This window comes from Spermophilus citellus (assembly GCF_964194105.1).
Source record: "Spermophilus citellus genome assembly, chromosome: 1".
NCBI classification, from domain to species: Eukaryota; Metazoa; Chordata; class Mammalia; order Rodentia; family Sciuridae; genus Spermophilus; species Spermophilus citellus.
In genome coordinates this window covers 88,470,143-88,493,114 of record NC_138182.1, presented here as the reverse complement: position 1 = coordinate 88,493,114, position 22,972 = coordinate 88,470,143, and the positions used below count along the sequence as shown (strand labels likewise).

General features: G+C 48.7%; 1 protein-coding gene across 3 annotated transcripts; it reads right to left on the bottom strand.

Moving 5' to 3' along the window:
- Nucleotides 1-1,839: 1,839 nt before the first annotated feature.
- On the bottom strand, nucleotides 1,840-14,656 carry LOC308649981 (E3 ubiquitin-protein ligase TRIM58-like; the record flags this gene model as incomplete). 3 transcript variants are annotated; one of them, XM_081295904.1, is made up of 6 exons in its annotated part: nucleotides 14,207-14,656; nucleotides 11,913-12,008; nucleotides 8,820-9,050; nucleotides 6,844-6,947; nucleotides 6,650-6,750; nucleotides 1,840-2,426 (listed from the first exon to the last, which is right to left on the bottom strand). In XM_081295904.1, the coding sequence occupies exons 1-6, from the start codon at nucleotides 14,627-14,629 to the stop codon at nucleotides 1,840-1,842; spliced, it is 1,542 nt and encodes a 513-aa protein (XP_081152030.1). In that variant the 5' UTR covers nucleotides 14,630-14,656. The 3 variants fall into 3 exon arrangements, with proteins under 3 accessions (XP_081152030.1, XP_081152031.1, XP_081152032.1); XM_081295905.1 differs by having other exon boundaries at nucleotides 6,844-6,866; XM_081295906.1 differs by lacking the exon at nucleotides 8,820-9,050 and having other exon boundaries at nucleotides 6,844-6,866.
- Nucleotides 14,657-22,972: the final 8,316 nt, after the last annotated feature.

Genomic DNA, 22,972 nt, shown 5'->3' with positions numbered 1-22,972 from the left:
AAGGTCAGGAATTAGATATGGATTTAGAGGATCTGGCAGGTAATGAGCCAGAATCCCAGGGGAATGGTGGGAACCTTTTAGGAATTGGAAGGAATGAAGAAGAGTTTGCAATAGGAACTGTGGAGATCCCTGAAGCTTAGCACACTGGAGCTGAGAAGGACTGACATTTAGTGGCCCAGAGAAATCAAAATAAAATCCAGGAGGTGACAAGTCTCAAGGCCACTGTTGAGACAAGGCTGTCAGGTTCCAGGGCAGGCAGGGGGTGTTCCTGAGGCTCCCTTCACCCTGTAGAGAGAGCAGAGGCTTGTAGACTTGCCACTTCCCACAGAGAAGGCTTCCTGTCCCAGAGAATGGCCAGGTCCCTGGAGGTTTCACCCCAGAGAGCCTTTGTCATCCCGGTGCAGAAGGCTGCACTGCAGAACTGTCCCCTGCACTGCTTGCACATCAGAGACAGCTTGGTTTCTACAACATCTTTCTACCTCTTCTGTTTGCAAATGAGAGGCAGAGAGGGCAAGCATTTGCTTGTCATCAGACAATTAAGAATCTGAAAAGAAAGTTGTCATTCACATGATTGCAAGGCCAGGGAAGGACAGTCGCAGAAATATCCCAGAAGAAAAAAGCATCTTGAACTTTGAGATGGAGTTAAAAAGGAAGAATACACTTTCGGTAGATTATCAAGATAACATTACTTAAATTTTCTCATAAATTATATTTGTTCAGCATTTAAGCATTTAGCATTAGAATATTACAATATTTGTTTAGCAATTACATATTAGATAAAAATGAAGACAAAGGTGGCAGAATAGGGGGTCTTCCATGACTTTTAAAGGATTTTGTTGGAAAGGTACAGAATATACTTCAAAAATAAGTTATTTTTATCATTTCATTTTCAACATCACCATTTTATTTAAAAAACACAGTTAATTTAAACTAGTCACATCAATCATGACCTTAAATACCTACCCTAATACTGTGAGGGCAGTAAATTGTTCCAGGCACAGGAGACCCCAAGTGAAGGACCCCCTGCTGCGGTCCTGGGGCCAGTCCCTTGAGCAGGCAGGAGGAAAGAGCTATCCCCTGGTCCCATGAATGGGCGCAGCCCTTTGGCAAGCTTGTGCAAACCTTCCTTAGTCCCTCCTGACCCTGAAGAAAACCAGCTGAATCAAATTTCTAGGGCATTCCTACTTTTACAAACATATGCAGAGATAAAGAGAGAAGATCGAAATCCATGTTATGGTTGGAGCAATGAATTTCACGATCCTCAAAAACTGTTCCCAGAATAAAGACAGAAAGCAAGTGAAGACTGTGACTGGAAACACACACTTGTGAAGGATGATTTTGAATATGTTGATGTAAAAGGAAATGAAACTTTAAACAACCAGAGGTATCCAGAGAAAAAGGGGGGGGGGAGGGCAAGGAATGAGACAGAGGAGGAGCCCGCCAGGAAGGTGAGGGAGGGTCCAGGAGGGAGCAGCCTCAGCCTGCTCGGGCCCCCTGCAGGATTTCCATCTCTCAGCCTCCAGATTCAGCTTGGGATGGGAAGATACTGAAGAGAATGGAAATTATAAGGACCATACAGAACTCTTTAATACGAGACTATTAATTTGAAAGAAAAGCCATCGAGTAAGTGGGGGGCCATTCGGGAAAAGTTTGAGGAGACCCTCCAGGTCTAACGTTCCCGCATACACAGCTTCTCCTGTCTGCTTGGATTTCAAGGAACCTCCCCAGGCCCGAGTAAGAGGCTGCCCTGAGCTGGGCACTTGGTGAAGCTGTATGTCGGTCCTCCGCCGCTCTCCAGGGCCTTTGGACTGGCTGCGGGAGGACCCTGAGCACAGCACCTCAGGACTGAAGGTCGCCCACGAGAGGAGGGTCAGGGTGGCCCCCGGACGCCCAGTTCTCTGCCTCTGCTTCTGCCATCGGTGGCAAGATAAGCGGCGCCTCGTCGCAGACGAAGAAGTAGGGCCGGAGGATACCCGATGACACCTGGCTGAAGCTGTAGATGTAGGACCCGTCCGTGATGTTGTAGAAGGACACCTCGCCGGCCTCGTAGTCCAGGAAGACCCCGATGCGGCGCGGCCTCTCTAGCTGCAGCAGGGGCACGGACGGGGAGGCCAGCACCATGTACTCGCAGCCGCGCAGCAGCCACAGGGCCCAGACGCCATTCTCCGGGGACGGCGTGGCTTCCCCCTTCCTCTGCACTGAGTCCTGACAGACGCCCAGGCCCCACTCAGCCCGAACTCCCACCACCACCTCCCAGTAGTGTCTCCCTGATGAGAAGCTCTGCAAGCCCAGGATGCAGGGCCAGGTGTCGAATCGCTCGGGGTTGCGGGGCACGTCCCTCCACAGCTCCCCGTCCTGCACGCTGCGCAGGTCGGCTGTCAGCAGGAGACTGGGGTGCGCCGTGGAGGGGTCCAGCTTCACGTCCACTGCACACAGAGTGATGGGACACGTGAATGCACGGGAAGGACTAGATGCCCCGGGGGGGTGAGCATCCGCAACGCCCTCTCTCAGACTGCCCCAAGAAATAGGCCTTTCTCCAGGGTCTGAGCACGTCTTTGATCTACTGGGGCGCCCAGGGCGGCCTTAACCAGGCCATTAGGACAGTAGCGCTGTCAGCTTGCTGGGAAGCCAAACGCCCAGTCCAAGGCAACTTTGTATTTGCACCCAGAGCTCTTGGGTGCACTTAGGATCATCTGCGCTTGGCATGAAATTTATAAACTGTTTTTCTCAAAACCTATAGGATAATTTCATTAATATGAAATCCACTACTTTCAAAATGGTGTAACTGTGGTGGGGGAATTGTACACTAGATGCCCTGACTCCACACCCTGGTGTTATTACCTTCATGATTATATGACATTCTAGGACAACAGAGGCTATCTGGGAGGGTCTGATCTAATCCCACAAGCCCTTTAAAACTAGAAAGTCCTCTAGCTATCAGGATGGTGGCAGAAGAGAGTCTTAAGACTTTGCTCTGATACAGCCTTGCCAGGGTGGAAGGTGGGAAGGGTCACGAGGGGAAGGTGAGAGCACTCTGAAGCAGACTGGCCCCAAATAATGGCTTGCAGGAAAAACAAGGACCGTGGCCTTGCAGCTGCAGGGAACTCCAGCTGGAAAGTCCTTCCCCAGACTCCTCAGAGAGGCTCAGTCCCTTGGTTTTGGCCTTCAGAAACCCTAACCCAAGCAAAGGAGCCAGCTACTCCCACCTGCAAGTCTGATCTTTGGACCTGTGAGCTTACTAGTGGGTGTGGTCTAAAGTGGCTGTTTGTAGTCATTGATTCCACAACAGGAGGACCATCTAACATGTACTGTGGAGTCCCAGCAAGACTGATGCAGGATTGATTCACATACATAGTAGGCAAACGCATCTACATCAAAACCAGAGTACTTCCTTATAAGCACTCAAAGGTAGTAAATTCATTAATAGACCTTAAGGTCATGGCAAAAACAGTTACTACTCGTACTAGTCCAATTCATCTTCAAGCCACACGTCATGAACTTCTATGGATATCTAAACCTGACTGGCCACATCACTAGGCTCTGTGTGTTCATGACCTATGTTAAATCAGGAAGCCACCTTCTTCTTAATTTTTTTTTTTTTTTTTTTTTTTTTTTTTTGGTATCAGGGCTTGAACTCAGGGCACTCAACTGCTCAGTCACATCCCCAGTCCTATTTTGTATTTTATTTAGAGACAGGGTCTCACTGAGTTGCTTAGCACCTTGCCATTGCTGAAGCTGGCTTTGAACTCATGATCCTCCTGCCTCAGCCTCCCCAGCTGCTGGGATTATAGGCATGTGCCATCAAACCCGGCTAGGAAGCCTTCCTTAATGTGGTTACTACCACCTCACAATATTGATGAGGAGATTCAAAGACTGTACCTGATTTCCCAACTCCACAGGAAGCAAATACCAGCCTGGAATGTGGCTGCGGTGTGGGGGGGGGGGGACTGCGGGGCTCATTTAACATGCACAATGCTCAGCTCCATTGTTAGCCAAAGAAATCTGTGAAAGAGCTTTGGCTAGTTCTCTCTGCTCCTTTCTCCTAAACCCAGCTGTCAAGGGTAATACCTTCCCAGCGGCCACCAGGGTGGTGAAGGGACATCTGTGTCAGTTGGCACCATGAGGACCTGACTGTCCTGGAGAGACTCCTGCTCTTTTCCAGACTCACCAGCACCCATGCTTCCCTCCATCTTGGTCTCCCCTCTCCTCCGTCACTGCCCCAGGTCAAAGTTGCAGTGCCAAGTTGGGGACTTCTTTCTCAGTCCATGCCCTGTGGTTCTAGGTTGGCTCACTCAACTCTCCAGTCAACTCCAGTCCTCTGCTACAGACTGCAGTGCATGTTGCCAACCTGGCCTCTCCCCTGAAGGTCCTTATTGTGAATTCATCTGCCTCCCTGGCCAGTTTTGGATGCTAAGTATCTGCCAACCTGCCCCCAAACCAGTCGCCCTTCTTGGGCTTTGCCTGCAGCATGGCCATCAGCACAACCAGCTGTTTTGTGTGGCAGTTCTTGGGGTCCAAGACCATGGGTCCTCCTCACTCTCCTCTCACCACAAAACACAGCTCATCCAGGAGCAGATCTGGCAGCTCCGCCTCCATGGCTGGCCAAGGATGTGGCCATCTGGCACCTTTCATACCAACACTGGGGGTCACCTACACTCAGCTGTCAATGAACAGTGACAAAGGACACCAGCTGCTGTCTTGGCATCTTTAATTCATCACAATAAAGCACCTGGATGATGTGCACACAAGGCCAGTCCTGCCCAGGAACACCCTGTGCTCTCCCACTGAGTGCTGCTCACAGAAGCAAGCCCACCTCTCCAGCCCTGCTGCCTTGTCCTCCTCGCCCTCCCCCTGGGCTGCCCTCACCATCCTGTCCTCACAGTCCCAGCACACCTGCCGCACTTCCTGCTGCCTGACGCTCTGCTCCTCTCCCTGTCGGGCAGCTTTTTCTTTCTATTATTATAATTATTAACATGCATCAATTGTAGAAATTAGTGGACGTCACTGTTTCCCCTCATCTAGTTCAAACTTGGAGCCTCTGGCCACCCTCATCACACTCTACAGAAGCCCGTGTCCTCTCCTCACAGCCGTGTGCCTGAGTGACTGAAGTCAGTATTTGCACCGTGAATCATGGGTCATAGCACATTTGATTTGCTTTTGTTCTTCAATGATTCACTCCACTAGTAGAAAGGGCAGCATAAACTAGGCAGCATGGGCTGGATTCATTCACTAACTATTTCATTCAGTAAAAAGGAAAAGCATAGGAGATGACAGAGTCTGGGGGTGTGCTTCGAAGGCCCTCACCAAGTCACATGGCTAGTGTATGTTCACCTATCCACCAAACAGGGGGGTCACTGGGTGCTACAACTGAGGTAGGTTTTCTCATTACAGGACAAGACTGTCCCTGGGAAGCCACAGTTTGTATTATGTGGTGCAAAGTAAATTTTAAAAGGAAATAGTAAAAATATTGAATCATCACCATTTTAAAGAACAACATGATTGGGTGAACAAAGCCATTTCGTGCAGACCCTCTGGGTGTCCCTGACTGGCATCCGCTCGGATTGTGCACAAATGTCCCCTCCCCCTTCCTGCAGGCAGGTGCACTGCTCCACCCCTTCACAGCCTGACACTGAAATTCTCAGGAAGGCCAAGGGCAGTGCATGAGTCATGGTGAGAGAGTGCAGTGTATTTTTGGTCTATGTCCCAGGTCCTGACACACCAGTTCCCAAAAGTCCTGAGACAAGGGACTCTTTTGCATGCTAGTGAGATGGCTGGTGCTTGGTGGCCTAGATGACCTCAGGATGGGGACTGGTTTCCAGAGAATCCCCTTGGGATTAAAGGGATAGAACCTTCAGTCCAACATCCCCCTACCTCTGGGAAGAGAGTGGGGGCTGAAGCTCCAGGGGCCAGCAGTGGCCAGTGGTGTCTTTGGTCATGCCTGCTGAATGAAGCCTCCATAAACCCAAAGACGGAGCTTGCCAGTGGCAGCACACAAGGAGATCCTGCAAGGAGCACCCAGAGAGGGCGTGTTGCCCCTCCCCACACCAACCCTGTTGGTTTCCTCCACCCGGCTGCTGGTCCCCATCCTCTGCAACATCCTGTACAATAACTGACCAAGTGTGAGTAGGGTCTGAGTTCTGGGGGCTGCTCTAGCAAACAAACCACGCTCATAGAGCGGGTCCCGGGAAAGCTGCTTTGCAGTTGGCTGGTCAGAGGCACAAGCCACAGCCTGCTTGTTCCTTGCTCCTGAAGCAGGGCACAGCCTTGTGGGACCAGGCCCTCAACCTGTGGGATTCGATGATGTCTGCAGGTGGACAGTGTCAGAATAGAGTGAGTGGGAGCCAGCGGGGCAACCCCAGAGAACTGACCGACTCCTCGAGGGAGACACCCACATATTCTGCTGGGCAGGGCTGACGCACTGTGCCCCAGGAAGGAGCTGGAGGTCTGCCAGGCTGGGCCCCAGGTGAGAGGCCGCGACAAGGCAACAACCTGAGAGCTCACTCGCATATGAAAGCACACTCACACAGTGAGTCTCAGAGACCTGAGGCTCTGCTGTGGCTGCTCTGCTGTGGCCAAGGCCAGGGCAGTAAGGGCAGCAATAAGCCCCACACTCTCAGCATCAGTTCCCAGGCTCGGGGGCTCCACCCACCTTGGAATCTCCTCAACATTTCCCGCATGCCAGGGATGCGACATGGGGTCTTCAGCTCCATGGGGATGGTTTCTGGTTCCAGAGGCATGACAGCCTTACTTCTGAGAAGAGCAGAGAACCCGGAAATGTCAGCATGGCCACACCAGCCCTCTCCGCCTCCCCCGCTCCCTCACTGGAGCGGAAAGTACACTTACCGGCTCAGGGCTCCTTGCACACCCTGGAAGTAAGAGACACAAGCAGGTGTAAGTGCTTCCCACAGTTGACTGGGGACACACCACGAAAATGTCTTTAGAATGTACTGGAAATAATTAACAAGCAACATAAGACTGCAGGCGACAGTGAATCTCTGTTAATTAAAGGCAAAAAAGGCTACAATTGAATTCTCACATGACTCTCAAATTTAAAAATCAGGCATATAATTAGAACTGAGTCAGACTACACAAAGTTTATATTAATTCCCATGAAACCTATCCATCAACTATGGATTGTCAACTGATAGCTCTGGTTGTTGGGCTATTTTAACAGTTACATTCTGCACTTTATACAGATGGGATTAGGGTAAAAATCCTACATGTTTTCGGAATTTACTCAAGGAACTTATATAAGTATGGCATAGATCCTGGGACTGGGCATATCGCTCATGGTCGAGGGCTTGCCTGACTTGAACAGGGCCCTGTGTTCTGTCCCAGTACTCCAGAAAAAGTCATCCTCAAATTCGAATTTTCTGAACCAACAGACAAAGCTACTAACTGTCTAAGGAGATAAGAAAGGAAGTCACTCCTATCCAGCAACAGTGTATCTCAAAGCGGGTAACAAAAAGGTCACCTCCAACACACTTGTCTTCTTCCCTAAAAGTGGTCAACAGTCGGACAAATTTCAACAAGGCATGAATGCAGGGAAACCATTTGACTTGTCCTTTATGGACGTGATCGGCCTGGGTCTTGGCCAGTGGGGTAAAATGAAGATCATTGGTATCAGAGAAGAAAGAGAGAGGACACAGACAAAAATTATGTAAGAGTATATTCTTACTATGATTTGTACTATAAATCATTTTAACATTTATATGGTGCAAAGAAATACTCATTTTAAATGAGATTTATCTGAGATAATGCAGTGAATATTATTTTTGAAAATGCCAACGTTCCTGTGCTTACTTGCCACCTATACTTGAAAAATTAATTTCTTTCTGGCTCTCTGTTTACTCATTAGGAAATGAGCACAGCCAAGACATTAGTAATGGGAATGAAGATAGAATGGGCAGATTAAATAAAGTGCTTGGTAGATAAAAGCGTTTCATGCAGTTACTTAGTGATTCCCCATCAGATGACACAATATTGACAACTGTGTTTGCAAATGTCCCAGGACAGCGACTGGGTTTATGTGCCTGGAACTTGCAGTGTCCAGAGGCTAGTCAGTTGGGACACTGTGGGCCAGCTGCTCAGTGGGGATCTGCACTCTCTTTTAGGTTAGAATCCTTGTCTGTCACTGGGGCAAGGTACAGAGAAAAGTACCAGGTGAATGACTTTCTCTTGCAGGCGGCCCTGTGAACAACACCTGTGGGGCGGAACAGCTGTGTCTGTGACCCCAGACCCTGGGGAGGCTGGGGCAGGAGGGGGTGGTTCAAGGCCAGCCTGGGCCTCTGAGTGAGACCCTGTCTCCAATTAAAACTTTTAAAAGGCTGCTCTGAAGTCCCAAAAGATTGAGAAATCTGCATGGGAGTCCATACACTCCCACCATACACTCGCCTTAGGACTTAACACAGGAATTTCAAGCTGGACTAGGTGAAGCACTGCTCATACTTCTGGCTATTTTCCATGAAATGGGCTGCCAGAGGCTTTGGGGGTTGAACATTCATGAAAATCAGCAATATCATCTTTGATAAAAGACGGTTTCTCAGCCAGAATGGTGCAGCTTGTCCTTGCCCCAGCTGTTCACGATTCCATAAATAATTAATTTTATCTCATCACCTATTGAAGTTTTTGTCTTTTGCATGAGCTAAATGGTCCTCTGGGTGCCTCCTGACTCAGGGCCCAGTATTCGGTCGTAAGATGCCTTCTAAGGAAGCACTGCTGAGCTCTGTCCTAGAGAGCTGGGTGCCTTCGTGTCCCATGCCAAGGCTTGTCCCCATCCCCTCAGCCTCTGTGGGCCTGGCCTCCTGAGGCCGCCTCACCTCCAGCAGCCCCAGGGCTGGGCGCTGGCACCTCTCCTCCAGCTCCTCTGCCAGCTTCTTGAGGGCCTTGCTGTGCTGGGCCAGCTGGTCCTTACTGTCCCGCAGTCTCTGCAGGGTGACTCTCTCCTCCTCCTCCAGCCTCCGCAGCTGCAGCTGCTCTTCAACGGCCAGAAAGCCGCGATGCTTCTCAAACTCCAACCTGAAGCGCTGCCTCTGCATCTCCACCTTCTCCTGGAGCAACAGGAGACCCCATCAGGGCTGGGGCAAGGTGTGCGGGACCTGCCTCAAGTGTGGGATGGGCAGAGAGAGAAGGGACGTCCCGCATCACCTCCCACCCCTGAACCCACCCCCCCACACACTCTGCACTTCTGGGGAGGACCTCAGAAACTGGAGGCTGGGAACAGGAGAGGTGGCCGGTGGGGTTTTCAAGCTCAGAGTCTGGGAAGACTGTGGCTGTGGGCCCCCTTGTGCTGCAGGGCCGGAGGCAAGGCCTTCGACACGTGGATTTCAATATCACGAGTCAAATGCAGCAGAAAGAGAAGCATGGGGATCATCTGGGCACCTCCGTGAGCCTGTGTGGCCCCACAGCAGAGGGCTGGCTCTGCTGCTGGATGGGTGGCCAGGAAGAGCAGAAGGCCTGGGCTGTGAGGGACAACGTGACAGGAGAACACACAGATGTTCTCTTGTCCCAGGAGAAGCAAGAAACCAGCACAAGGCCGTGTCCTCTGCAGAGCCCAGAAGAACTAACTGCCACACAGGCCACTCACTCCAGGGTATTACACCAGCCCCTACCCAAATCTCCCATCACGGCTCTTGTTGTTGCTTTCCTGGTGCTGAGGATGGAGCCCCTGGCTTCACTCAGGCTGGGCAAGCTCTGCCCCTGAGGCACACCTGGCCCTCACAGGGCGATGTCTGACTGAACCTAAGGATCACACTGTGTGCAGGGGATTGCATCTAAATGTTATTCTCTTGAAATTAGTAGCTAGAAACCCAGCTTTAAACTGAGCATGAGCGGCAAGTCACCCTCCCAAAGCATCTGCACCTTGGGTTGTCCGTTTTGTTTTTAAACCTGATAGTTTCTTGGTTTAATTGTAAGACATAAATTATCATCAAAATTATTATAAAAGATATATATATATATATATATATATATATATATATATATATATACATATATATATTTGTATCCAAATAATAATTCTCCCCAAATGTCTGGAGGTACTTTGGATCACCCCTCTAGGGGAGGTGCCGCCTGCTGCCGCCATCCACTGCAGAGGATGAGTGCTGTTAAGTGACAGCCTGCAGGGGCAATGCCTGCCCCCCACACACACACACACAAGGAGCTGAGGGCCCCACTGGCCACAGTGCCTAGGTCTCCCACTTCCTTCTTCCCATTTTGCATTCCTACCTCCTTTACTGTTTTCTAAATCACTGATTCATACACTCTTGGCCTCCTCCTCAGGGACACTGACTCTGCATTCCACATTCTGCTTCCTGAGAGGCATGGCTCATAGAAATGCACACTATCTCCCAGGGCAGGCTGCTGGAGAGAGGGCTGAGCACTGCCACAGGGAGGGGAGTCCAGGGGTGCACCAGGGATGACAGGGTGGAGGGGCAGCGGCAGCCCAGCTTCCTTCACGTCACCCTCTTGAGTGCCACAATCTCCTCTGGATGTGAAGAAAAAGAAGTGCTGCTGCAGAACTTAGAGCTCCTTTCCATCAAGCCTGTGCCTGATGGTTCTGGCTCAAGTGAACATGAACGACCAAGAAGTTCAGACATGGCTACTTGCCTCTGAATGAGATATCTTAGCATCATGTCTATGTTATGACATGCATTGGAGGTTTTAAAATGCGGGAATTCAGATCTTGCACTTGGGTTCCTGATTTCATAAATCTGTGGTCAGGCCAATATTTTAAAAAATTAAATATTATTACCTTTAAATAATAAAGATTGTGAATCAGTGCTTAAGTTTACCTTTACTAGACATAGCAATAGAAGATAAGACTTATTTCATAAGAAAAATGTAACAAAAATGGTCCTTGTGAGCCAGGTACAGTGGTGCCCTGTAATTCCAGTGACTCACTGAGGCTGGAGGATCATAAGTTTGAGGCCACCTTCTACAGCTTAGTGGGACCTGTTTCAAAATAAAAAGTAAAAAGGGCTATGGATGTAGCTCAATTGCAGAGCACCTTGGGTTCAATGCCCAGCACAATCAATCAACCAACCAATCAATCAATCAATAAATGGAGGTCCTTATGAAAATATCTGTATGAAGACAGTGTATCAAACTAAATTTTTGAGGAAGAAAATAATATAAAGAATGATTCTAGCAGGGTGATTTGGAGGAGAAAGAAGAGGAATATTCTATAAAATATATCTGATCATGTTGTATACTGTGCTCTGTACCTAATAAACCCATCCACCCATGCACTATATGTGGTTCACAGCCTTGGCACTGTGGCAGGTTTGACCTACAATTCACTGTTGATGGGTGCAGTTGCTGCTCTGGGCACTGTAGGGGGCAGAGCAACATTCTAGCCTCTGCCATGAATGGCAGCAGCAAGCATGGTGACCCAAAGCTTCTCCAGCTGTGGAACTGGAGAGGAGGGCATTGTGGCCTAGGTTCACAGCCTCTGTGTGCAAATGAAATGTAGGAGAAAAACAAGGGGGGAGGGGCTGCTGAGGTCCAGAAAGAGGGAACCGTGGATGGATGACCCTAGGAGGCTGAAGGCTCCAGTCCCTCCCTGTATAGATGGTCCCTGGGAACTGCACCACATCTGTCACCAAGCCTGTGGCATTCACTGTTTAACTGTCTGACGAATACAGTTTGACACTACAGTAGCAGGTGGTGGCACCCACCCCAGCAGTGAGTTTCACAGTAAGATCAAGAGAGTAAAGCTATTTATAATCTGGAATAGGGTCCTGCCGACAGAGGTAAAAACAAAAATGAACAATGTCATTTGGGGTCTGGGACAATTCAGGATGGCCATGAGATGTTTCTATGGAGCACCTAAGTAAATGGCAAGCTCGCTGGAGAATGGAGACTCAGGAAGAGGGTGGTGCCTGCAGCTCCCCAGGCCCAAGGCCCCCTACCTTCCACAGCACAGTCTTCCTCCCCACGTTGGCTTCCTGCATCAGGGCCTCCTCCATCTCCTTCCTCACCAGCTCCAGTGCCATCTGCAGCTTCACCTGTGTGGAGCAGACTGTGAGGACCTGCAGGATCAACTGGAAAACTCCCCAGAATGCAGTGGACACCTTCGCTGGTAACTCAGTTAATACCAGTTGCAAAGATATATCTAAAATTGTGTTCCTTGCACCATTATGATAGTAAAACTACAATGACTAAAATGAGTGGCAAAACACTTTACATTAACATGATAGGAAACTTAATGACAAGAAATAGAATTACAATGTCAAATAAGTACATTTTATAACAGTGCCAATTTTGAAAAAAAATGCTTATAATGAATATGTAAAAAATAGATGGAGGGAAATGAAGACATTATTAGGTGAAATGTCATCTATTGGTGCTAGGTTGAAGAGTGATACAATTTCTTATTAATTACGATGAGAATCAAGTGTTTGTAATTAATACTATAAGTCATGATATTTCACCAAAAATAAATCTTGTTGGTTAAAATATGTTAAATGAAGTCAAGTGCGGTGGTACATGCCCATAATCTCAGCAACTTGGAGGGTGAGACAGGAGAATCTCAAGTTCAAGGTCAGCCTCAGCAACTTAACACCGCCCTAAGCAACTTGTGAGACCCTATCTCAAAATAAAAAAATAAAAAATAAAAAGTCTGAGGATGTGGCTCAGTGGTAAAGCCCCAGGGTTCAATCCTTGGTGTCAATAAGTAAATTAATAAATAAAATAAAATACTTAAGTGAAAACACAATATTCTGTACATCTTAAAAGGAGTAAAAAAAGTATAAAAAAGCCTACCAAACAATTAAACAAACAAAAACCCAGAAATTAGATCTTTGTTCAATGATAAGACCCTTCCAAGAAGCAAATACATGCCTTTTTTAAAACAGGAAGCACCCATAAAGACACATATAGAAATATGTTTTTAGTAGAAAATAATACAAATTCTACCTCCAAACTTATTCAATAAATCTTGCATATATATCATTCACTTTAAAATATTATAATACTCTATATAAAGTACGCATAAAGTAACATTAGAATTCATGGTGGCATCAGAATAAAAAGAGGCATATGTTTGGTGTTTGTAAGGAATAGAGCCATTCTCACTTGTAGATGGAGGAAAGCTCCCTGGGACCAAAGACACTGAGCAAAAGCAAGGAGGTGAAATAAGAGGCATGTTTGGGGACAAGAGTGACTAGGCTAATTTTGCTGGGTCCCTTGTTTGGCTTGGATAAGAGCAGAAGGAAGGGAACTTCAGAATCTAGAAAGTCGTGATTGACAGGCCAAGGAGTTTGGATGGTACGTATTTTTTATCTAGTTGACTACTGAAAACAGAACGTCTTTAGCGATATCACAGCAGCCATGTTCTCTATGGTACCTTGGGGATTTAGACAGACAGGAGCATACTTGACTTTTCAGGTAGGCTAGAGAGCACCTATACCTGTACTTTGTAGAGGATAATAGAAATCAAGAGGAAAAATCAAGAGAGAAATTTCCAAGATTGTCCAGATGAATGTTGACTGGCAAATACCCCAGTTCTTAACTTAAACAAACAGAATAAATAAATGAACGTTTTAAGAAAGCTGGTACTTGGAACTTATTCCAGTGTGACAGAGTGCTTTGGCTAACTGTGCCAGTAGATTAAAAAGACAGCCTTGACCTCTTCTGTGCTAGCAGCTGTTCCAGATGCTGGGGACAGACACGTGTTTAGAGTATGTCCCAGGACCCGAGGGCACCTGTGGGAAGACACCTGGGCAGAGTCCCTCGGAGTGCTCTCGGGGTCAAGCACCTCCTCAGGGGAATGCTCAAGTCCTCGGTTCCCAGACCTTCGTGTGGAGTCGAGTGGCCCCCTACTTCAGGGGACCCAGACAGTCCAGGCACGAGCAGACACTATTCCTCAGCCAGAGGGTGGCCTTGGTGCCCGTGTTAAGGGACCTAGACGGATACCAGGCAAATGCCGCGCCCTAGGAATCCCGTCAGTGGAAGCGAGTACGACAGAGGTGCAAGGCTGTCACCGAGACTCACTGCACAGTCCGCCGGCTCGGGATCGGGAAGAAAAAGACCAGCTTGAAAGCCAGGGACCGAGGGTCCTGCGCTCGCTTGGCAGTCGGTCCCGCGCTGGCTAGCCAGAGCAGAGGCAGGACGACCCGGCGGTCCGGGGCTCGGTGCCCCGGTGCCTTCCGCCCGACACGAGCGGCCCGCGGCCCAGCTCTGCACCCCGGGCTCCCGCGCTCACCTGGTAGCTCCTGGCGGCCTCCCGCAGCGGCGCCGTGTGGTGGCCCTGGTGCTCGGGCGTGGTGTCGCAGACCCAGCACAGGAGTGCCTGGTCCTCCTCGCAGAAGCGGCTCAGGTCCTCGCCGTGCCGCGCGCACTGGCGCGCCCCCGCGGGCTCCGCGCCCATCCCGAGCTGCCGCACGCTGTCCACCAGGCTGGCCAGCTGCCGGTTGGGCCGAAAGTTCTCGGGCCTGAAGGGGCCGCGGCACTGAGGACAGGCGTACACGTCGCCCTGCGCGCTGTCCGACTTCTGGCAAAACTCCGAGATGCACCGGAGGCAGAAGCTGTGGCCGCAGTCCACGCTGATGGGGTCCTGCAGGAAATCCAGGCACACGGAGCACCGGGCCTCCTCCCGGAGCCGCTCCCCGGGCGTCCCGGAGGCCATGGTACTGGCCTCGCCTGGCCGCGTGGCTGCCGCTGCCCCGCGGCGCCGGTTATCTCCTCTGTCGCCTGGAACTAAGAGAAGGGCTCATGGCCAGGATGGGTTATCGCTGGCTGGGGTTCAAGAGTCTTAATTAACCACTTCTGCTGATGATTTACAACTCAGACACCGTCAACCACAGGAGTGAAATTGACATTCAAGTAATCCTCACCTCCTAGGAAGCTGAGCTCTTTCTCTCTTCCTCACTCTTCCTTCCGGGGAACATTTTTATTTGAGTTATTTGATGTAATGCAACATTTAAGTCATCTGAAAGGGAGACATTATGGAGATTTGACTACTTATCTCAAAAGTTCAAAAGTCCAAAGTTTTACAAAATTTTACAAAGTAAGGGCTGGGGTTGTGGCTCAGAGGTAGAGCGCTCCCCTAGCATGCGGGAGGCACTGGGTTCAATCCTCAGCACCACATAAAATAAAATAAAGATATTGTGTCCACCTATAATTAAAAAAATAAACATTAAAAAAAACAAACAAAAAACCCCAAAACAACAACAACAACAACAACAAAAGTAATCTGAAGTGCATCAATGAAGGGGATTAGCTGATTGTAGCCAGGTTCTGTGGTCTTCAGGATATTTCAGGTGAACTCAACAGGGTGGCACATATTTGCCTAAGGGTGAGCCCAGCTGAACCTTTCTCTCCAGGCTGTGCACCTTCCCAGTGGAGCAGGTACTAATGTTTCCAGGGTCAGGAGATTTGAAGAATAACTGAGCTCCTTCCTCTCTTTATTGCTGATCCACTCCATGGTCTTCCTATAGCATAGTCATTATTTAAATCTTTTTCTTTATATAGTATGCTCATTTTTCTTAATCTTCTTTCCACCAACTTTAGTTTTTCTATCTTCTGTGAATTATCTAATGATAAAGAAATGAAACCATTGAAGAGGAGATACCTGAATAGATGCACATAATGATGATAGGTCTACAACCCAGCAACAATTCTGAAGGTTTAAAAAATATGGCACTGGGACTGAGGTTGTACAATGGTAGAGCGCATGCCTAGCACATGGGAGGCACTGGGTTCCACCCTCAGCATCACATAAAAAATAAATATTTTAAAAAATGTGGCACCCATTTGCTGACAGCCAGTATGGACTGATGTGTTACAATTGGGGCAACGCATACACTGGAAGTGAGAAAGAGGTATTAGTTGGAAGGCACATTTCCCACCACCATCAGTGCATCTATTGGAGGGGGGAGACTGAGACAGGAGCAGGTAGGGGATTAACCAAAGACCTGCTCCCCCAAGGGGAGGCAGAGTTGTAGGAGTACAGTGAGGTCTTTAATGTCATCCAGAAGGCTGGCAGGTCGGTGGGAATGTCTGTCATCTGAACAAAGTATAATTTCACTATGGATGAGTTTTAAGGTGACAGTGGGTCATGCTTCTGGCAAATCAGTCTGTCTGTGCATGTTTATGTTTATTGGTAGCCACGGAACCCTGGGGACTGAGGCATGAGGATGAGGAACAGAGCCAGGACCTCATCTCTAAAGCAGCCTTGAGGTCAACTGAGAGAGATGAGCACAGAGTCAGGCCAATGTGTCATTACAAGTTATTACCTGGGAGAAATATCACCCACCAGTCCTGCAGGAATATAGCAGAGGACTCTACAGTGGCCTGCAGGGTCCAGACAGACCCTGCCAGGTCTGCTGATGAGTGGGGGTGAGTGAAGCTGCAGGTAGATCCCCCACCAGTGCACACAGTGGCTGTGGAGGAAGGCAGCTGGGGCACCAGGTGGCCAGAGTCGGCCAGCCAGGCTCATGCTGAGCCTGAGGAGTGGCAGCAAGATAAGTTTGCAGGGAGTGGCTGGGCCAGATGACTCAGGCCCTGGCCTGTCCTCCAAGGTTCATGCCTATGAGCCCAAATCCTGGCCTGGGCTTTGGTAGTCAGTGGGGTGTAAAGGACCCTGAGGTTGCCTGCCCAAAAGTGAGGTGGAGAGATGAAATGGATTGGCACTTCAGGTTCGAGCAGGACACTGAAGATGTGAGGTTTGAGAAGAAAGGGAAAGGGCCGCGGGCCTGGAATTGGAGAAGCCGACCTGGTTCCAGGTTGCAGGCTGTGCCACTTGCTAAGAGGCTGGGATGGGCTGGGTCACTTTCCCTGCTACATTTCATCTCACACTGGAGGTCAGTGCGGCCCTCTTACGAGGCTGTGCAGAGGGTCACATGAGCTAAGAGGCACCACATGCCAAAGAGAGGTCCTGGCATAAGCTGGATATATTTAACTAAAGACAGAAAAGGAGATGACAAAATAAGTGGAGCAAGGATAATGAGTCAGAAGATGAGCTGCTTCGGGTCGGGTCGGCTCCTGTTTTCACTGCCGAGTCCTCGGGACTTCATAGAGGGAGTGGCACATATGACACTCAGCAAATACTAGCAAGCGGGGGTGGGGAAAGAAGGTAGGAGAGAATTCAAAGGTGACCATTATGCATCCAGCATGACATCTGTATCTTTCTTATCATCTTGTTCTGTCCCCATGGCTCTGGCAGAGGCTGGAATATCTAATTCACAAAACTTGAAATACAATAAAGCAACCTATTGGCTCCCATGCATGGATAAGTTGATAATTAGGGTAATTTGAACCCAGACACCCCCATATGATGGCAGGCTAAGGAAAGGTCACCATTACTGGTGGGGTCATGGTGGTTTTTAGGAGGTTGGGGTGAGAGAGGGGAGCCCACTTATTGTTTTAGAGCTGTTAAGCTCAAAGCTCAAAGTGTTTTCTTTCTTTTCTTTTTCTTTTTTTGGCACCAGGGCTTGAGCCCAGGGGTGATTAACCACCGAGCCACATCCCCTAGCTTTTTAAAAATATTTTATTTGGAGACAAGGTCTTGCTGAGTTGCTTAGGGCCTCACTAAGTTGATAAGGCTCACTTTGAACTCCCAATCCTCCCATTTCAGCCTCCCAAGCCGCTGTAATTACCTGTAATTACATCTTACACCACAAGGCCAGGCCTAAAATTGCTTGTTTTCTGACACTGGGAGGCTAATGAGGTCTATAACATTGTTCTTAAAAACAAACTTCCCTTAGGAGTGGGCCAGTAGTGGGGTGGATGGTAATAGCCCTGCAGGAAGCTCCTCCCAGGCATCTGATTATTTAACTTGAATTCCTGTTTCTCATGGTCTCTCTTTCAGGGTAAACAATCTTTGTGCCAATGCTCCTTGTTGTGAAGGTGGTTCTGATGCTCAGCCTCTCCATTCCTGACCCTAACCCTGATCTACTCAGGGTGCAAAGTTTAGGATCCCCCCCACCCCCGGGGAGCCCTGCCCATCCTCCACACCTCCTCTGGCCTCCCTGGCCAGCCTCCTCTGAAGCTATCAGCTGGCTGGAATACAGAACCCATGTTCTCCTCTGCCGCTAGCCTTAGCTTACTCCCTATTGGCAGGGGGCTGGATTTATGGCTCAGTGGTAGAGTGCTCGCCTAGCATGCATGAGGCACTGGGTTTGATCTTCAGCACCATATAAACAAAGTTTGGGCTCCTGGTTTCTGCACAGCCTCCTGTTTACGAGGAGCCCTATTGGCCAAGGCCCTCATCTCTCCGGGGTCCCACCCTCCTCTCTGCTTGAGGGATCCACAATCTTCCAGCCCCACAGCCTGAGCTGAGACCTCAAGAGCACCAGGTCTGACTCAGCATTTCCCTCCAGCTTGGGGTTGTTAAAATGTCTCTGTTTGTTTCCACTTAAGCAATTGCACCCTGCATTTGTAACCCTGACATTTTTTTTCCAAACATCTTATTTTACCTTCATTTACTTCTCTTTATTTTATTTTTATGTGGTGCTGAAGATCAAACCCAGTGCCTCATGCATGCTAGGCGAGCACTCTACCACTGAGCCATAAATCCAGCCCACTGACATTTTTTTTAATGGAGTGAAATATACTTAACAAAAAATTGACTATCCTGGGGGCTGGGGTTGTAGCTCAGTGGCAGAGTGCTTGCCTAGCATGTGTGAGGCACTGGGTTCAAGTCTCTGCACCCCATAAAATAAATAAAGGTATTCTGTCCATCTACAACTAAAAATATTTTTTTTTTAATTTACAATCCTGTTTTTAAGCACAGAGTCGGTGATAGTAAATACATCAATAGTGTTGAAAACAGTGATAATCTCCTAAACATTTCACCGTACACAGCTGTCGCTCTGTTAAATAATAACTTCCTGCTTGCAATGCCCCGTGGCTGGTGACTCCTTTCTGCTTTCTGTCCCTCTCATCCTGCCCACTCCAGGTGACTTACCCAGGTGCGTTCCTCTAATACTCGTCTTTCCTGTCGACTTACTTGACTCAGTGTCACCTCTGCAACAATCATCCTCATCATAACATGTTGCAGATTTCTTCATGTATAACTGTAATAATGTTTCATTTTACTCACACACACACACACACACACACACACACACACACACACATCACAGTTGACTATTAACTCCTCTGTCAGGAACTCATGGGCTGCTTCTGTATTTCAGCCGTGTGCGGAATGCCTCTAAGAGCACAAATACACATGCAATCTTTCCAAACCCTGGTTTCTTCTGGTGGGTCTGTACCTGGAGGTGGGATTCCACATTATAAGGTAGTTCTAGCTTCTCCAACAGTGCCAAAGTTTCCACTTTCTTTACAAGCTCCCCACTCTTGCCATTTTCTGCTCTTATTTTTCATGGTTTTCCTTTTTCAGTGCTCACGCTGGGGTCACACCCAGGGCCTTGCACATTCTGGACAAACACTCCACTGCAACTGTGTCTCCAGCCCTGTTTCCTGCTTTCTATTGCACTGACCTAAAGAGTGTGAGCTCCTAGCCCTGCATTTTCTCCCCAGAAGCCCCACTGAAGCCTGGCCCACCCAGGTGGTCTCTTACTCCCTGTAGGCACAGCACCAGCCTTCCCTGCCCAGGGAGGGATGCTGGCACCCAGTGCACCTTGGTGCTGCCATGGAAGGAATTCAGGGAGAAGGGCCAAGCTCTGACCACTCCCAGGGTCCAGTGGTGGTGAAAGTGGACCATCCTACCAGAGGTGGATGCCGAGGAGGCAGATGCCCTCCCCAGCACTCTCCATGCCCAGAGCTCCAGGCGGCACACCTGCATTTCAACAAACTGTATCTATGTGATAATGCTACATTTAAAGAGTGGTTTGTATTATTATTCTATGCAATTTGCCTGATTCAGGGACAATAATGCATTCTATTCACATTTTTATTCCCAAGTCCCTTTCCTCTGAGCCAGCACAGAGTAAAGTGGAGTCAAGCTCCTGCAGGAAGTTAATAAATGTGATAGCCCAAGAGAGTCTCATCATCTCTCTTACACCCGCTCTGTGTTTTAGATGGGAGAGAGTCTTCACTTGAGCACATGTAGGGAGCAGTACTGGCTGTGGACAGGGCTGGACTGGACGGTGCTGTCCTGTGCTTCTCAGGCTGGCTGCAGGCCACCACTTACTGGTTTAATAGATGATTTCAGGTGTCATGCACCAGAGTGCATGTCCTCCTTCAGGGGAAACTGGCACATGGACAAAATAGTGTCACAGAAGGGGGACATTTCCAGACCCAAGTACTGCGGGGAGGGGCAGCAGAACACAGGTAGCATGTGAGCCCGGGGACGGACCTGAAAACTCACAAAGGAGCTTGTGTCTGAAGTTGGTGCTCCGGAGGCTTGGCAGATGCAGCCTGCCCTGTCATTCTGGAGGATTCTACTCAGAGGAAGCAGTGTGCAGAGAGCAGCCGAAGATGCAGGACTCTGTCTTTCTGGTGTGCTGGGTCCTCAGGAATTTGATGTGTCTCCTTCCTAGGTGGCCATCCAGGGAGACTGGATAGGGCTAGTTGTGTGTGCTATTCCAGAAAGAGTGATTATTGTTGGTAAGAAGTGGATCCCAATGTCATGGCATGCAGTATGTCTACACTGCGGATGAGGCAGTCAGTGTGGAAGCCCTTGGGTCAGTGTGAACTAGAGGCTTTATATATCCTCAGGGATGTCCCAGGGCAGCTGGGGTGGAATGGCACAGTAAAGTCATGGGGTGCTCTGCCGGCTTTTTAGAGGCAGCCCTGCCCCGGCTGCAGCTGCACAGGGCCCATTGTGCATCTGACAAATGGAAGACACATATGCCAGGCCTCCCTGACCTCCACTGGGTGAGGTGTCTGGGAAGCTCTCCAGGGAGCTTGGAGGCCGCCCCAGCCCTTCCTGTGGATCCAGTCTCCAGTCTGTGTAAAACGCAGGAGAAAGGCGGGGGCACTTCTCCAGGCCATGTACTTGCACACTTCTTCAGGGGCCGCCTAGATCAGGTCCAGGCTTTACACCGTGCAGTTGTGGATGACAGTTTAATACAGAACATACCTTGGCCCTGAGCACTCCTGCTGCAGGTCCACACTAAGAGGGTCTGAATGTATGGGTCTCCCACAAATTCCACTGCAGGACAAGAAGGAAAAATCATGAGCCAGAGGAAAAACAATTTTCTTCTGCCTTCTATGACATTTAAAGGAAGATAAAGGACATAGTTATTGGATTAATTCGAGGCAAGGTGGGAGGGAAATCAGGAAAAAACTCATCATGATGTTTGAAAGTGGTTTCCCAAAAATGGAAACAGGAGGCAAAGCACTTAAACAAAGAAACAAAAACCAAAGAACAACAACAACAAAAAAAATCCAACAGATTAGAGATTCTAGCATAAACTTATTTTGGAAATGGACATATTTTCAAAGTGTGTAAGTAAAGGTAGGTGACCCTAACTAGGCCCTTCAAAAGCAATATTCATCCAAAATTTAACTTTACAAGTAAAATTACTCTGAAGAGCTGATTTTCCTAGGTGGATGTGGTGGTGAAAGCCCTGTCCCAGCAGTTACATCCGGAAGCCGGAAGCTGTCCCAGCCCTGGTGGATGCTCTCTGTCTACCTTCACCCAGCAGGTTCACCCCCTGCTGTGCCTGCTTTGGTCTCTTCCCCTTGGGCCTCCCTTACCAGCTCCTGAGCTGCCTGGTTGGATGGGACCTTGAATGGCTTGTGTAACCATCACTAGTTCTCGTCCCTTGGTGTCCCTTGGAGCTTCATTCTATTGAGGTAGCACCTGAAATCCCGTGACTGTCCCAAGAGCAGTTTGAAGCTGAGACGACTTGCATACCCCATGTTCCCACCTGCCCCTGCAGTGACCCTGGGGTTCACACGGACTTCTCTGCCTGTGCCCTGTGGTGACATGGCTTCTAAATAAGGCGTGGTGGAAACTAAGAGTGGAGCATGTGGCTCTGATATGACCCAGCGGATGCTCTTCCAAAGACCCGCTCCCCAGCCACAGAACACCACAGGAGAAAGAAGAGGAAGTGCAGGTCTCTGGGGACACTGTTGTCTGCAGAGGCTAATTGTTCTGAGTTTCCTTATCTCCAGGGTGTGTTCCAAACAGAGCTGTTCCTCTGTGAGGCTCCCTCTCTAGTTATGAGTCGGGTGGTGACAAGTATAACAGCAAGTGGGCTGCCAGTTTCAGGATGTGGCTGTCCTGGAAAGAGTGACTGGTGGTTTCGAGCCTGTTCATTTATCCTCTGTGGCTGGTTGCTTCAGCTAATTCACTAGTTTAACTCAATTACTTGATTCCAGAGAATGGTTCTAATTTTTAAAAGAAGTCATTTGGCCCAATTTTTCCTGGGACATTAACATATTGATAAAATACAATGTCATCTGTCACCCTGCTGGGAAGAATGCAAAGCATTATTCATAATAGCCCAGGGGATCAAATAGGTACACAGACAATGCAGCAAGAAATGACATAGACTATTAAGATAATCCCAGTCCTTTATTAAAAAAATAGAAATAAAAATAATATATGTGACAATAATTCTTCCAATAACTTAGGTTGCAGGACTTGGACATCTAACGTACCCATTGCACATCAAGCCCTCTCTGCAGGTTAGCAATGGTGCAGTGTTAGGATGAGGGGCTGGGGCTTTGGGGCAGTAAAGCCTTGATTGGCACTCCTGGGAAATCCCTCCCCTGCGACCCTGTGCTGAGGCAATTCCTATACTGACAAAGTTGAGTTTAGGTTTGTCAACAAACTGTGTCCCCACCTTAGTTCTGTGTCCCCACCATTTTGTCTATGAAATTATAGAATTAAATTTTTAGAAAACACTTGACTGTCTATCCTATCAAATCACCTGTCCTTCTGTAATACCCAAGCAAGGGATAGTCTTCCACGCAACTTCAGCCTGAGTTTTAGAACACGCTTCCTTTTATTGAACCAAAATATCTACAGCAGTTACCATAACATAGCCAGGCTACTCATAATATCACCAATATCATGGTGCTAACTCATTTCAGAATTTCAAACTTCTCTGTG